This window comes from Amborella trichopoda, chromosome 7, assembly GCF_054954075.1.
Source record: "Amborella trichopoda isolate Santa Cruz 75 chromosome 7, AtrichopodaSantaCruz75HAP2 v2.0, whole genome shotgun sequence".
NCBI lineage: Eukaryota > Viridiplantae > Streptophyta > Magnoliopsida > Amborellales > Amborellaceae > Amborella > Amborella trichopoda.
In genome coordinates this window covers 43,035,765-43,051,304 of record NC_142342.1, presented here as the reverse complement: position 1 = coordinate 43,051,304, position 15,540 = coordinate 43,035,765, and the positions used below count along the sequence as shown (strand labels likewise).

General features: G+C 36.8%; 1 protein-coding gene across 6 annotated transcripts; it reads left to right on the top strand.

Annotated features, from left to right (window-relative positions):
- Positions 1-1,549: 1,549 nt before the first annotated feature.
- LOC18422923 (DEA(D/H)-box RNA helicase family protein) lies at positions 1,550-14,864 on the top strand. 6 transcript variants are annotated; one of them, XM_006827676.4, is made up of 10 exons: positions 1,550-3,128; positions 3,970-4,076; positions 5,353-5,408; positions 5,621-5,845; positions 6,748-6,954; positions 7,216-7,302; positions 9,274-9,369; positions 9,503-9,718; positions 10,469-10,651; positions 13,027-14,864. In XM_006827676.4, exons 1-10 carry the CDS (start codon positions 1,960-1,962, stop codon positions 13,255-13,257), a joined length of 2,577 nt encoding a protein of 858 aa, XP_006827739.1. In that variant the 5' UTR covers positions 1,550-1,959; the 3' UTR covers positions 13,258-14,864. The 6 variants fall into 6 exon arrangements, with proteins under 6 accessions (XP_006827739.1, XP_088727648.1, XP_088727652.1 ...); XM_088871522.1 differs by having other exon boundaries at positions 5,350-5,408; XM_088871526.1 differs by having other exon boundaries at positions 10,469-10,639; positions 13,015-14,615.
- Positions 14,865-15,540: the final 676 nt, after the last annotated feature.

Genomic DNA, 15,540 nt, shown 5'->3' with positions numbered 1-15,540 from the left:
ATGTATGGTTAGGCCAGGATTGGGTAGGTCTGTTGTTAGAGTGTGGTTTGCATAACGTTGAACCTTTAAAGCACATCTCTAAATTTTATCATAAGACAAATTTTTTAGTGCAAAACATTATTAGGATAGTTTTAATTATTTTTATCTCTAATTATAGAATTTTAAACTATAAAAATAGTTCAAATCAAGTAAGTTTATAAATATATGAAAATCTTAAAAATAGATGATCCGGATTATTTACTGCAAGATGCATTATTTTCGATATTCAAGAACTGTTTTTTTTGTTTTTTTTATATTCATACGTTTCGATGTTAAGATGATAAAAAAAGGCTCTTTAATATTAAAAAGGTTTTTTTTAAATTAATTTTTGAGATGCACCTTAAAACCTTAATTATACATTTTAAAGTTGCAACGTTATGTAAACTTTTCCCCTATTGTTAGGACAAAGTAGAGTTGCCAACTGGACTAGAATTGCTCGAGCTTTATGATAGCCCAAAGGCTGAGCTAGGGCTAGGCCCATTTGTAATTGATCTAAGATTCTAGACACATGATTATCCTTATCTGTCGAGTAGGGTCCTAGCGAAGCCTCACCTAGTGTGAGGCAGGCAATTTGGCAGCCTTATTATGCTAGGGTTCTTACACAATAGTCAACAAAATTTAGACACTTGTATATCTTTGTTTTGTAAATTAAGTTTTTTTTAGTAAGGGCATTTTTGTAACGTAATGACCAAAAATACCTTTATTAAAAAAATACTCTATATATAAAACAACAGTGTAAAAGTGTCTAAAATTTGTCGAGTACAATGATAAATTACTTCATAATATGAGTATAATAACATAACCTTTTTTTTAATATAAAACGTTGCGATTGTCTTAATATCACCAGATACTTATTTTGGAAAACAAATAAGATTTTGAGTTAGTGAACGCCTCAATCTTACCCTCCTATTCAATCTCAAGATTTGATTTTTTTTTCCATTGAGCTTAGTTGTTAGATTATAGGAAACATCCCCAAAACTTTAGGGTACATAAAATATTTGAAGTTTAAATTTTTACCTAATGGAGCAAATACATCGTTTGGTGTTGCGGTGCCGCTAATATTCTCTCTTTGAGATTATAATAGGGATAACAATAGGAAATATATTTTGATAGGGTTTCAATTCTATCAAAATAAGTAAAGCCTCACCTCACTAACTTTTAGAAATCTTCAGTTCTTTTAAAAAACTGTAGTTCTCGAGTCGAAAGCCTTTGAAATTAATCATCTGAGCATTGACTGTTATGGTTGTGAAAAAAAATCAAGATTTCAAACCTGAATATTTTGCCCTAAAAATAAGTGTCCACCTATATGCAAGATCTCTATATTTTGTGAGCATCAAATTTAAAGAAAATTGTTTCATGTGGCGGGGATCGCATTTCTTAACCCTCCACTAAAAAATGAAGGGTAAGGGGAGGACAGAACTCCTATGCAGGGAGAACAGAGAAGGCTTTCATTTAAGATAAGCATCACAAAGTTTTATACCTAAATTACATGTTATGCTTAATTGGATTGTTTGAAGTTGCAACCCTATAGAAACCACACCCTTCAAATAATGTTAATAATTTTTTACATCAAAATTACATATTATGATAAATTTTGGAGATGCGCCTTAATTGGTTGCTTTAAGGTTGCAACCTTATAGAACCCTTCTCAAAACCCTTGTTAACCCCTTCTCCCGCCTCCCTCCTCTATCTGCATCGGTTTCCAATTCCTCTTCCAAATCATCGATTCTGTTCCTAAATGTAAAATCCTCCTGCTCACCCTAGCTTTCTCTCTCTACCACTCCTCTCTCTCCTCTGTAACTCCTTCCAGCTCCGCTTCCCACCTCTCTCTCTCCCCTAATGTCCTCATCTCTACCGTTCGCAAACACCCCATAAACCGAAAACCCATTTTTTCAGGAATCCCTTCTATTCATTAACTTCATGGGTGGTGGTCCTCGAACATTTCCAGGAGGCCTAAACAAATGGCAATACAAAAGACTCCATGAAAAGATGGCGAGAGAGAAAGAGAAAAAGCTTTTGCAACAAGAGAAACAACTATACGAAGCTCGGATACGGAACACCATCAGGAACCAGCTCTCTGGTAATGCCATTACTGATTCCTCTTCTAAAAATGTTCAAAATTCCCATAATTATGGACCCATGAGTGCTAAAGACCATATAAAAGCTTTAGCTGATCGTTTCATGGTAAAAGGGGCTGAGGATTTATGGAATGAAGATGATGGGCCAATTGGAGATCCTCCTTTAAGATCCAAAAACCCAAGATTAATCAACCGAGAGCCTATTGATTCAAGGAAGTTATCATCGGGTTCACATAATTTAGCCAACAACATCAGTTTCAACGGAATGCCCAAGAATTTTATTAGGAAATATGGGAGTATTGCATTTTGTAGGAGCTATTCAACTGTACATATGTGCAATAGCAACAAATTCTTATCGAATTGTAGTGTGGATTCAAGAAAACTTTTGGGGGGTGTGAGTAAATTGGTGGATACCACTGGTGACAATGTGTTCAGGAAGAATTTGAGCAAGAGTAATAAATTCTTATCGCATTATAGTGCTGATTCAAAAATTTATTTTTGGGATATGACTAATATTGTGTTTACTAATGGTTTGATTCAAAACTATGGTAATGTCCCATTTTGTCGGAATTATTCTGTAGCAAGTAGAAGTTACTCTAGATTTAGATTTGGTGCTCATAAAACTTCGTCGAGTGAAGACAACAAAAGTTTTGCCTTTGAAGATCGTAAGGTCCGATCTGGAGATGAGAAGTCAATGGGTTTTAGGGGTGGGAGAAACTCAAGATTTTCAAGGATTGACACTGACGACAAGGAGAGAGAAGAATCAGAAATGAGGGGTGCTAGGGGAAAAAGAGATGCAAAGAATGTTTTTAGTGGAGCAGCTTTGAGAAATTATGATACTAAACCTCCAAGGAGGCCTCCTACACTAGAGGAAGGAGAGGAAGGGCTGAGTCAAGAGAGGCGTGTTATGGATCTTCGTCAAGAGATATATGCGATAAGAGAGCGAGATACTTTCACAAGCTTAGAGAGACGTTATCTTGAGAAAGAAGAGTCACTTCTTAGTCAAAAGAGGTGCACTATCAAATGTTGCCACTTGCATAATTTTTTTTTATAAGTGCTCTCTCATAACTCATGGGTCACACATATTGTTTTACTTTTTGTTTCGTGTATTTCATTATCGTATTGGTCTTGGAATTTGATTGTTTGGAATTTGCATTCCTCCATGTATAGGCACGCATATGAAATAAATTTTGTTCTCATTGTATTCTTATCAAGGACTTGGTCATCTATTGTTGAAGGCCTTCTGTCTTTTTGTTTTTTTTTTAAATGAATCTCTATACTCGAGATTTGGTCCCCTAGATCTCTCAATGTTTATCTATTCATTATTTCATGACATCTCATTCCTAGCTCTCATTGCAAAATCTATTTATTTGTATATTAGTATTAAACATTTGGATGTTCACATGGGCCAAATTCAGTTGCATTTACAATTTTATTTTCCAGTTCATTGTTTTTTGCAGCTATACGCGTGATGGGTATCATTTTGTACTTATTTTAAGGCCAATGGAAAAAGGCATTCTTTTATGATAATCACATTTTTGCCAGCCTTGATGGTGTGAGTTTCTTTGTGGTCTTGCTAATACGCCAGAAGTGGACTTAGGGTAATGCTGACATTTGGTTTCCTTTAAAATGCATCAAGTGCTTCAGTCAAAGTGATGGTAATAGTAAATTAGTAATTCATGCATAATCACTTAGTGCATACACACTTATCATACCATGCATGCATGCATGCTCATATACAGACATGTCAGTATGCTTATTTTTATTAATCGACAGGCGTTATGAACTTCATTTCATCTCTCTATGGAATAGATGGCCTCACCTTTCCTTTCTACCTTTCGCCTCTCCACAGGTTTGATGAGTGCAATATTTCACCATTAACAATCAAAGCACTTTCGTCTGCCGGTTATCTGCAAATGACAGTGGTGCAGGAGGCTGCCATTTCTACTTGTCTTGAAGGTTTGGATTGTTGATACTTGAATTTACTCCTAATTTTGCCAAATATTAGCTTCTCTTTGGTGGTTTGGCACCCATAACTATATTTTCTTAGAAGAGACTCCAATTCTCTTCCTATAGAAATGACTACACTATCTCCCTGTATAATGACACCCCCCCCTCTCTCTTTCTCTCTATATGTGTATAATATGTTCACTCCTCAAATCCCATAAGGTCATGCTTCTCCCTAAGAAGATTTCTAAGGGGTGGCGAACTGTGGGTGTAGAAGTTCGGGTGTATGCAAGTATTCCTCATATACATTTATATTTATACCCATCTATCTAAAGGGTCACATGATTAAGTTCGCACTTATCTTACTATCCATCAAGTTATGCTATTCAAGGTGAAATCTAGGCATACAACCACTGAAATGCATAAATTTATTTGTTTACAACATGATTTAAAAAATTTCCGATCCGAATCAAAATTGCCAGGTCCTTGGGTCTATTCCCCTACAGAATTAGAAGTCGTTGGCGCAATTTGAATAGAACTGCCCGGTTCTGTCACAAAACATTGCGATTCGAATCAGGAATCGTCGACTTGGAACGGGTATATGGGTGATTTCCTTAAATTTTTATATTTGATATTATTTTCAATATTTTAATGTTCTTGTTGACCCCGAGAATCAACTGTTCCGGATCAGAATCATTGATCTGGTTTAGTACTTTGGAGGGGCAATCCAACATTTGATTATGGGCTATGAAACATTGCTGATATTGTTTGATAATTGATAAGAAGAATGGAATTTTGATCAATAACTAAATGATAGTTTTATTTTTGAACTTTTATCTATGGAACACCATTGCAAAATTTGGTAGCTTTGATTACGTACTGATTTTTTTTGTTAAGATTCCCTTTCCTTAAAAAAGGAAAGAAATATATAATTTGATACTCCATTGGCAAAGCTTTTATATTTGCAAGGCAATTCCTTGAAATTGATGATTTTGTTTACTGCCTCAAATCATGCATTCTTCTAAATTCTAGATTTTATTCAGTTAAGGATATTATTGTGTATTGCCTCATGTGTAGGTGGGCATGTGCATTTTTTTGGGGATCGATAAGTGGGCACATACATAATTATTCACAATGTTTATTCTTTCTTTTTTATTTGGATTACGTTACCTTTTTTTTTTTTTTTTTTGTAAAATATATTTCCTGGATTTCGTTAGAATATGGTAGTACATGTCAAAGATTTCTTTGGATATCTTTGGATGATGATAATCTATCCACACCGGAGCAGGTAAGGATGCTCTAGTCAAGGCGAAAACTGGAACCGGAAAGACTGCGGCTTTTATGGTATCGTCGTTGCTTTTCCCTCTTTTGCTCTTTCTTTTGGGGTTTCTAAAATTTTATAGTATTGCTTTCTCTCAATTGCTATAGTTGTGGAAATAAATTCCTGAGATTGTGATCATGCTGATTGCTATGCTCTTTTGGGTCTGGATCTTTTGGATTTTTTAAATTTTGAAGCATTTTGTCTTTGTTTAATTGTATTACATTTGTGGCAATAGATTCCTGCAATTGAAGCAGTTTTGAAGGCTTGTACAAGCAACACAAATCAACGGTTCATACCTTTTCTTGCCCTTGTTCTTTGTCCCACCCGAGAGCTAGCCAGCCAGATTGCTGCAGAGGCAAATGTGTTGCTTAAGTACCATGATGGCCTTGGCACCCAAACACTTGTCGGAGGAACAAGATTCAAAGAGGATCAGAAACTCCTTGATGGTGGTCCTTGCCAGGCCAGTCTTCTAGACACAAAACACGTAGCTCTTTAGAGTTTTTGAATCCTATTATTTGGTTGGAGGATTGTTACTTTGTAATTTGTTGTTTGCCTAACTCTGAAGATGAAAATTCTTTCTGTTTTTGTTGTCGTAAATATGATATAACTAGGTTTTTGGTGATCTCCTAAAAAACTGGTAGTATTATGTATCAATCTTAATCTGTCTTCATTCATTACAGAAAGGATTATGGCTATTCAGACATACTTGTAGCAGAAGAAATTCCCAGAACTCATTCCTTCTTCATTCACCCTGCACCCAGCAGTCTGTCCTCTATCACATGTGCCTGGCCTTAAAGAATTTGTTATCTTGGATATAAACTGCATAAGAAATCAGTAGATCCAAGAACAAAAATAAAAAGTTCCTAAGGAAAATTATCTATCCATAATGAAATGGATGAATTGTGGAAGCTTTAGTGTTCATAAGGTGTGGGCTTGAGGTGTTTGTGAGGAACACATGCATCTTTTTCCCCTTTTATCTTCTTCCAGCTATTTAAATATAGCCGTCTATGATCATTACTCAATTGAAGCTGGCACATTCATCTATGCCTCACTTTCTAGGTGTAATTCTTCCTCATCAGGCTTCTGCTTAGGTTTGAACGTTTTATTGGTTCTTCAAAGGTTGTTCAGTGTAGTAATGGAACTTAAAACCTACTACCTGTATCTAAGGATTTTTATACATCTACTTCATGTTCTTAATAAAATCTCATGTTTTATTGTGAATTACATGATATACTGCATTAGAAGTTCTATAAAATGGTATTTTAAGTTCAAGGGCTTGTATTTCATGTTTTCTGTAAGTCCAACTGAGTTCTCTTTGTTTGTTTGTGTGTGCTTAATATGTTATTGCTGCTTCTTTTTCAGATTATAGTGGCAACCCCAGGTAGATTATTGGATCATATTGAGAATAAGTCGGGATTTTCTGTCCGATTGATGGGTTTGAAAGTTCTTATCGTTGACGAAGCCGATTTGTTATTGGATTTGGGGTTTCGCAAAGATATGGAAAGAATTGTCGATTGTTTACCTCGTCAGAGGCAATCACTGTTGTTCTCTGCTACAATCCCTAAAGAGGTATACCATTTTGTATTTTAGGGACTTTTTCTCTCTCACTCTCTTAAAGAGGTATATTTAACTTGTATATGTTACCATATTTTCTTTTTTCTCTTTCTTTTCCTTATCAGTTACCAGAAAAAGAACAGATAATCAAAAGCCCATTCAATAACTGTTACTTTTCTTTCTGTGTAATTCATGCTCTAGTCATGAATAGCTATTATTACTGGGATGGAACTATTTGACATGCATATGACATATATCTGGACTCTGACTTGGTAGGTGCGCAGAATATCTCAGCTTGTATTGAAAAAAGATCATGTTTACATTGATACAGTTGGGCTGGGGGGTCAGGATACACATGCCAAGGTATGGGAATTTGGTTCTTTTTTCCCCCAAAAATTTTGTCAAAAAAATTATATATATTTTTTCGATTCATAGATTTAGGCCCTATTGGCTCCATAATATGTTAAAGTCTTAGTTTGTTCAGGTTTATAATAGGCTTAACACTCTCATTTACCCTTGAACATCAAAAACTCTCTTTTCTTCATCATGGATATAAATCTTCAATGCATGCTTTGTAATTAGCTTTATCATTCCCATGACATGTGGTCCAGGTTTAAGGGGTGTGTGTGTGTGTTTCTGTAAGAGAGAGAGAGAGTCCCACTTAGGTGTCGATCCCGCTCTGGCGCTCCAAAATGGGGATCTCCGTGTGATTGTGATTATTAAATTTTGGGATCTCTATCCCCACTTTTTAGGGATTGCTCCTAGCTGCTCAAATGGGCAGCAAGAGGCCAAGAAGATGATTTATTTGGATCTTATTCTCTAATTGTTTAGAGGTTGTAAATTGTAAATAAAGCAGCTTAATTGAATAATTGTACAGAATACGCTCCTGACCTAGGGAGCTTCTAGCATGTTACGATCCCTCGTTCCCCTATCTGCTCCTACTTCCAACAACTATAGTTTGAATTGAACTCATGGCAATTGGTTGAGCCATAGAGCTCCTTATGGCTAGGAGTAACTCATAAAAGTAAGCCCCAAAGATACTAGAAGTCTACCCTATCTATATTACATAACCATGGTCCAATGAAATGAGAAATGTGATTCGAATATACTAAGTGGGCCGACTTATACAGTTACACTATCTCAGTATGATGAAATTTGGCTTCTATTGTCGCATACTGTTTTATGAACTTGTAAGCAAGGAACCCTTGTTTCTACTTCTGTATGAACTTAGAAAAGAGCTTATGATGAAATTTGACTTTACAATTATTTGGTAGTTAAATTGCGAGAAAAGTCTGGCCAATATACTGAGAAATAGGCAACAATTAATCACGAAGTATATGGAATGCAAGTTTAGTAATAATAGGAGTAGAGATGACGAAGTAGTTAAGCTTGATGGTCAGGAAGTACAAAAAATACCGCACTTTCGATATTTTAGGTCGATAATCTAGGGAAATAGAGAGATTGAGGAAAATGTTGCACACAAAATTAAAGCTGGGTGGGCGAAGTGGAGATGTGCAACTAGATTTTTATGTGATCGCCCCATACCAATGAAGCTGAAGGGCAAGTTCTATAGGACAACTATGCGACTAATTTTGCTCTATGGGGCTGAATGTTAGGCGGACAAAAAACACTATACCTATAGAATGAGTGTAATGGAGATGAGGATGTTGAGATGGATGAGTGGCAAGACAAAAAGGGATATAATTCAAAATGAACCATTCGAGAGAATTTAGGTGTTGCACCAATAGGTGATAAGATGAGAGAGAGTAGATTTAGGTGGGCTGGCTATGTGTGGCGCCTACTAAGTACAACACCTGTTAGTAGGTGCAAGTTAGTTCAAGTGGAAAGACTTAAAAGAGCAAGGGGTAGGCCCAAAGGACGTGGTTGGAAGTAGTTTGGAAAGATATGGGGACTTATGGCCTCATTGAGGATATCGCTTTTTATTAAAGTATAATGACAGATCAGGATTTGTGTAGCCGATCCCAATAATTGGGAAAAGGCTATGATGATAATGATGATCATTTCTGATATCATTCTAAAAAATATTTACCACTGCATAAGAACTTGTACTATACCTTTTCAGAAACTGTATCTAGGAAACCATACCAAAAACTTATAAGACGATTGCAGCTGCTAAAAGAAAGGGGGAAGAACCATACCAACACCAGTACCTTTATCGATGCCTTACAACTATGATTTGGAGTGGTACTAGTCTTCGGTTTACTCAAATGCTCATGGCTAAACAGAGACAAAACCAAAAGATTGTTGATTTTTGACTCTGCTTGAGGGGTGCAGGATTATTAAATTATACATGGCTTCTCTTGTCTATTGCAGGTATTACAATCCTATCTTATTGCCTCTCATGACTCACATTTCCACATCACCTATCTAATTCTCAAGGAGCATATTATGCAAGAGCCAGACTATAAGGTGAGCATACTGAGACGCATGGATGCTTGCATGCACAGACGTGTACATGCATGAATGAATGTGAACCGTGTTTAATAACTTTATTTTGGAAATGGTATGGTTTTGACATACGCAATTTCATACATTTTTCCAGGTCATTGTTTTCTGCACGACTGGGATGGTCACATCGCTTTTGTATTCGATTCTTCGGGAGTTGAAAATGAATGTGAGGGAATTGCATTCAAGAAAGCCTCAAATTTATCGGACTCGCATGTCTGATGAATTCAGGGAGTCAAAGCGGTTAATTCTCATCACATCCGATGTTTCAGCCCGAGGAATGGATTATCCTGATGTTACCCTGGTGGTTCAGGTAAGCGTGGTCAACTTCAATGATTTTATTGTCAACATATGTCTATACTTATTTGTTCTTTTTTGATTTGTTCCATTGTTTCCTTTTATTTTTACTTTTTTAGACCATTTTGTGGTGGTCTCTAAAAGTAATTCATTTCAAATTTTAAACTTATTGAAATGGATTTTATGTGATTCTAATCACTCTTTGTTCATTTTGAGAAGTTAATGGAGTAGGCATAAAACACGTGAACACATATATACGCAAGGATGCAATTGTACATGTGTGTGTTTCTAGGTATGTAACTAGATTTGTGTAAGTTTGGATGCTCGCACGCGTGTGTGTGATTCACAGATATGACTGTTTGGATATATGTAAGTTTAGATAACTAGATATATAATACCACCGATCCTTGTTGATGTCGTGGTAGCATAATCTTCATGCTTTCCATCATGTCCGAGGATTGAGTTGGTAGGATGGGGGAAGAAAATCACAATAACTAGATATATGACTGTTTCTATGTATATTACCAGATATATGTATGTTTGGATGCACACATGCATGTGCACACGTGTGTCTGTGATGAATAAATATGACTGGACATGGCTAGAACATCAAGTTTCTGGTTGTTTTACGTAGGCACACAGATATGACGGCCTTTTTGAAGTCTATGGCATCATTGATGTATCAATGCATGCATGTATTTATTCATGTGCATGAAATATGAATATTTTATGTGATTTTATTGGGAAACGAAATGTACATTTATAGGTGGGAATTCCTTCTGATCGGGAGCAGTATATACATCGACTTGGGAGGACAGGGCGCCAAGGCAAAGAAGGGAAGGGTGTGTTGTTGCTTGCCCCTTGGGAAGATTACTTTTTAGATGAGATTAGAGATCTTCCCATTCATAGGTCTACCTCACCACAATTGGATTCAGAAGTAAAAGCTAAGGTTGTCACTCTATACATTTGTTCGCATGCATGTTTTGCTATGGGAAAAGTATACTATGATCCATGAACATAGAGAATTATGGTCATAGGTGTCAACACTGTCCATTAAATTGGTGGATAGGGATGCTGAGAGAGTGGGACCTACCATATTATATTCTGGTGGGTCTGACTCTCAAGCACCATTCATCTATTGATTGGACAATCATGACACTTTTGACCGGAAATTTTTTAAGATCATATAGATCATGGTCTACTTTCTTTTGACCTGGATTGATGACCTATATTTGAAGGCTGTGCTTTTCTGGGTGTATGGACTGTCCATCCAACCCTCGATCTTCATTATATAATACAATATTTTGTGGTACACTGGTGATTTATACAATCTCTGTTCTGACTTAGAATCGCCTGAATGGGATTGGGATTGGGAGGTTGGCGATTCCGATTCGAGGCACCCTAGAATTGTCCCTAGTCTCTTGCTTTTTATTTTATTTGGTAACTTTGTTACCTGATTTGCCTTGGGAAAGTTGGACCATGTGAATCTTTGGCCTGATCTCTTGTGATTTAGGAGGACCCAATACCGAATTTTAAATCTCACTTAATACACTGATAAGAATGGGCCCTTGGCTTGGGTGATCAGAGGGGCAGAGTAACAGTGTGATGTCAAAGGTTCCATTCCTATCCTGTTAACATGTCCCTCCCCCACCAAAAAAAAAAATCAGAGAATCGGTAATATATGTTATATGGTACACTAGAGAGATTTTCACCTTCATTTCCCGTCATATCCACCATCCCTTCGTGCTATCATATCCACCATCGCTTCTGCTCACAGATGCAGGAGATTAATTGTAGGGGTTCCACCAGTGTTTTAAAATGCGGGATGTGTCTGAAAGCATTGGGGGGGCCGATGCTGCTCCATGCGGTCCCAATGTGGGTACATCGCGGCGATGCGGTCAATAAATATAAAAACATTCTAAAAGAATAGGTTAATGCATTGAAAAAAATATGGATGTGATATATGTGATAGTAGGTATTTAGTTTATTCCTGAACTCCAAAAGTATTAACTATCGGTGATTCTGTATCCACTATTCCTTGATAAAAACTAGAAATTTGAAACTAGCTTCATAAAACATTCAACAATCAACAATCATAAACGCAAATTTGCAACTACAAACTTTAAAGTTGCAAAATACTACAAACTAAAAGTCCATGAAGATTAAGGAGTTTTAAAGTCAAGCTCAAAAAGAGACAATACGATCATCATCATTTCTTAAGTCTTGAGAGTGAGTTTCTAAATTTCATACTAATTAGAGAAGTCATCTTGAGAGTCTTCAACAAATAAAATTTCCGCCCAAAATTTTTTTTTGGATTCAATCAATCTAATAAAAGCCATGGATTTGGCTGAAAATTGTTGTTTGGGGTAGTTTAATACCCCCCCAAACCCCTTCCTTCCATTTTCAAAGGTCAAAATGACCTTATTACCCGTGATTGATTATGTGTCCTGATGCTGTAAGATGTGGGATGCGGCTCTGATGCAGAGAGATGCGGCGCATCTTTTCAAAACGCATGTGGGCAAGTTCGATGCGCTGGGCAGCATATGCAGCGATGCGGTTGCATTTCAAAACACTGGGGTCCACAAGAACACTCACCTATTACTACAAATCTTTGCTGATTATTGGGACCGAATGGTGGATGTCCTTAGTGTACCATAACTGGTCACTATAAATCTTCACTGTCCATTATGGGGATCAGATGGTGGATGTCCTTGGTGTACCAATACCATATAGCATTGTAGTAATGTTTAAAAAACTGGCGATCTGGATTGGGATTGCTGGTTCAAATCGGAAACTAGTATAGATAGACTGAGTTCCTTGTCATAACTGGCAATCGGTCTGGTTCCCTTGGAATCGACCTGTTTCATCGTGCACCTGAGTGATTATGTTAGGAAACCAGGTGATCCAGACCAGCTTGATTCCTAGTTCCCATACAATTCATTTTTTTTTTATTTTTATATTTTTAAATTCTTACAAATTTTTGACTGGAGAATTGGTTCGATTCACTGATCCTTGGCAATTCGGCATTCTGGACTGGATTTCTGGATGGGGGCGGTTCACCTGGCCAATCTGGGTTTTAAAACACTATTTATAAGTATGGCAGATTTTACATATAAAGGCAGGTAATCAAAAAGGACAGAACTGCTATCTATGGTATAACCATGTGAATTTAATCTTCAGAAATTCTGAAAGTACCCATGACAACAAAGATTCCCAATTTTGAAGAGTTTCAAAATTATCCTTGTCTGATGGAATGATGAAAATTTCCATGTTGTTTTTCTTTCTCTCTTTTTGTTTTTATGAAATTTTTAGCTGTATAAATAGGTGGAAAATTCTCTGGCGAGGATCGACTCGAGCTTGAAAGAAGCTGCTTATCATGCCTGGCTTGGTTATTACAATTCGATTCGACAGATTGGTCGCAACAAAACAGAGCTCGTTGTGCTTGCACATCGCTTCTCTCTATCTATAGGTTTGCAGAATCCACCTTCAATGTTCAGGAAAACAGCCCTTAAAATGGGTTTAAGAGACATTCCTGGGATTCGAATAAGAAAGTAGTGAGAGAAAGCTATATTAAAAAAAAAAAAAATAGTGAGAGAAAGCTGAAGATGATGCTGCTGTTGACGCTCAAAAGGGTGGCTGTAGAGAGAGAATTTTGTTTCAATGATGGTGTAGAAACCCAACATTTTATCATGCATGGTTTTGGTTGTTTTCTCACGAAATCCTAGTGAGAGAATAAATAGGAAAGGAGGAGGAGCCCTACATGGCAATGGAAATAGCGCTGGCCTTTTCGATTTTGGGTTTGCAGAAGTTTCTTGGTTAGGAGATGGGGGTTTCGTTGAGTCTTAAATGAGAGAGATGACTAGTTTTCATTTTCACTTGTAAGATTATTGTATTTTTACTATCATCAACAGGAGCTTTCCCTAAATTGTGGAGAAACGGAGAGCTTTCCTTAACTTGTGAAAGAATGCGTGTACAGAGTTGTCTGAGAACTGGTCTTTCTCTCTCTCTCTCTCTCTCTCTCTCTCTCTCTCTCTCTCATCCTCCATGGCCAAGAAGGGCTCTATCTCTCAGTTACCCTCCATGACCAAGAAATGAAAGTAACAGAAGAAATCAGAGAAGTCGAAGAAACAAAAAGGAGACCCCAATGAAAGCCAGCAACGACGAAGAAGAATAGAACCCGAATTCCGCTCTGGGTGACTTGGACCCAAACCTTAATTTCCTCTCTCGAAAAGTTTGGTGAAACCGATGGATGAGAAGCTGAGAATATGACATCTTACTCCAATTTTCTCTGATTTCCTCTGTATTTGTTTGTTTCTTTTTACATAAGATACATAGCATTGGAGCAAGGGGTGCCAACGGTCTAGGCCGGGTCGTTTTCATGCTTCTAGGCCAGCAATTACAGGCCAGTTTGATTTTGGGCCAGGGCGGGCCGAAAGCCCGAACACAGGCTTCTTAAATCTAATGTTCCCCACTCTCTTCCCTTATATTTGCTATACCAATCTCCCTCTCCCTTTCTCTCTCTCTCTCTGCCGTCCCAATCTTTCTCTCTCTCTCTCTTAGAAGAGGGTTTGGTTTTAGGGTTAGTTATCTTTCCCTCGTTTCGCTCTCTAGTTTTTCTTTGGTTTGTCTTACTAGATTTACTCTATCTGGTTTCACTAGGTTCCCACTTTACTCTCTTTCCAAGGGTTTTAAGAGATTTGTTATAAGGAGCTTCTCTCTACCATTCTTCTTCTACTCCCTCGCTGCTGTTTTGGGGTGTTGCTACTGGTTTCTGCTGGTTTTTGGGGTGTTTGGGTGGGCTTTTGCTAATTTGGGCGGTTTTCTGGCCGGGGCGGGCTGGAAGCTTTCGGGCCTTATTCGGAGCTTCATATTAGACTGATTATCTCTTAATCTTGTGGCAATATTTACCTGCATTACAATTTCAGAAAGCTCCTCAAGCTTAATCGCTTGCTTTGGCTTTCATCCTTTTTTTCTTACATATTTTGTTTTAGTGTTTTTTATCAGGATATTGATTTCAGAGGGCTCCTAAGGCCTGATATGCCTTTTGTTTTTTTCTTTAGTGTATTTTGATTTCGGAGAGTTCTTAAAGCCGAATTTCTCCACCTTGTTTTCTCCATTAATTGTTGTGCGTCTTTGATATAAAGAAGGAAAAGGTTCAAATATGGCCAAAGCTTTATGGAAAGCCTCACCACAAAACTCACATTTTTCGGTGTCGGAAAATCTTCAAGTTGACCTTGATCATTGTGGTTGTGAAAGAAATTGGTATTTCAAGCTCTAAAGTAGAGGTATATTGTAACATATTATCTAGATTGTCATTTCTCCAAAGTGTTCGTGGATGTATAGATTTATATATTTTGTTAGCTAAGTTTCATAATTGGTTTTAGAAAATCGTTCAAAAAAATATTCTTCGACGACATGATTTTAGGCTTTGAGAGTGAGTGCGAAGTTTTTCAACGATTAGAGTGGCTTTCGTTCGCATAGTTAAAGTTTTTTTCTAAAATAATGGACGGAAATGGTTGAGAATTAGAGAAAAAGGAGGAGATGGAAATCATAAAGAAAAATGTTAGTAATAAATTGGTTTCATTTTAAAAGTCAAGAGGAAAAAATTGGGTCAAACTATGGATCGAAAAAAAAAAAAAAGGTGAGATATAGAATCGTGAATATTTTGGATTTTGGCTAAAAAAGGAGTGAAAAAATTAGATGTGTAAAGATGACTCATTATATGATTATGACTTGCAATTATTATAGAGACACATTAAAGTTATTGAATAATAATCATTAAGTTTTTTTTAAATATTTTTTGAGAAAAGATAAAATATATATTTATATTGGTTTCAT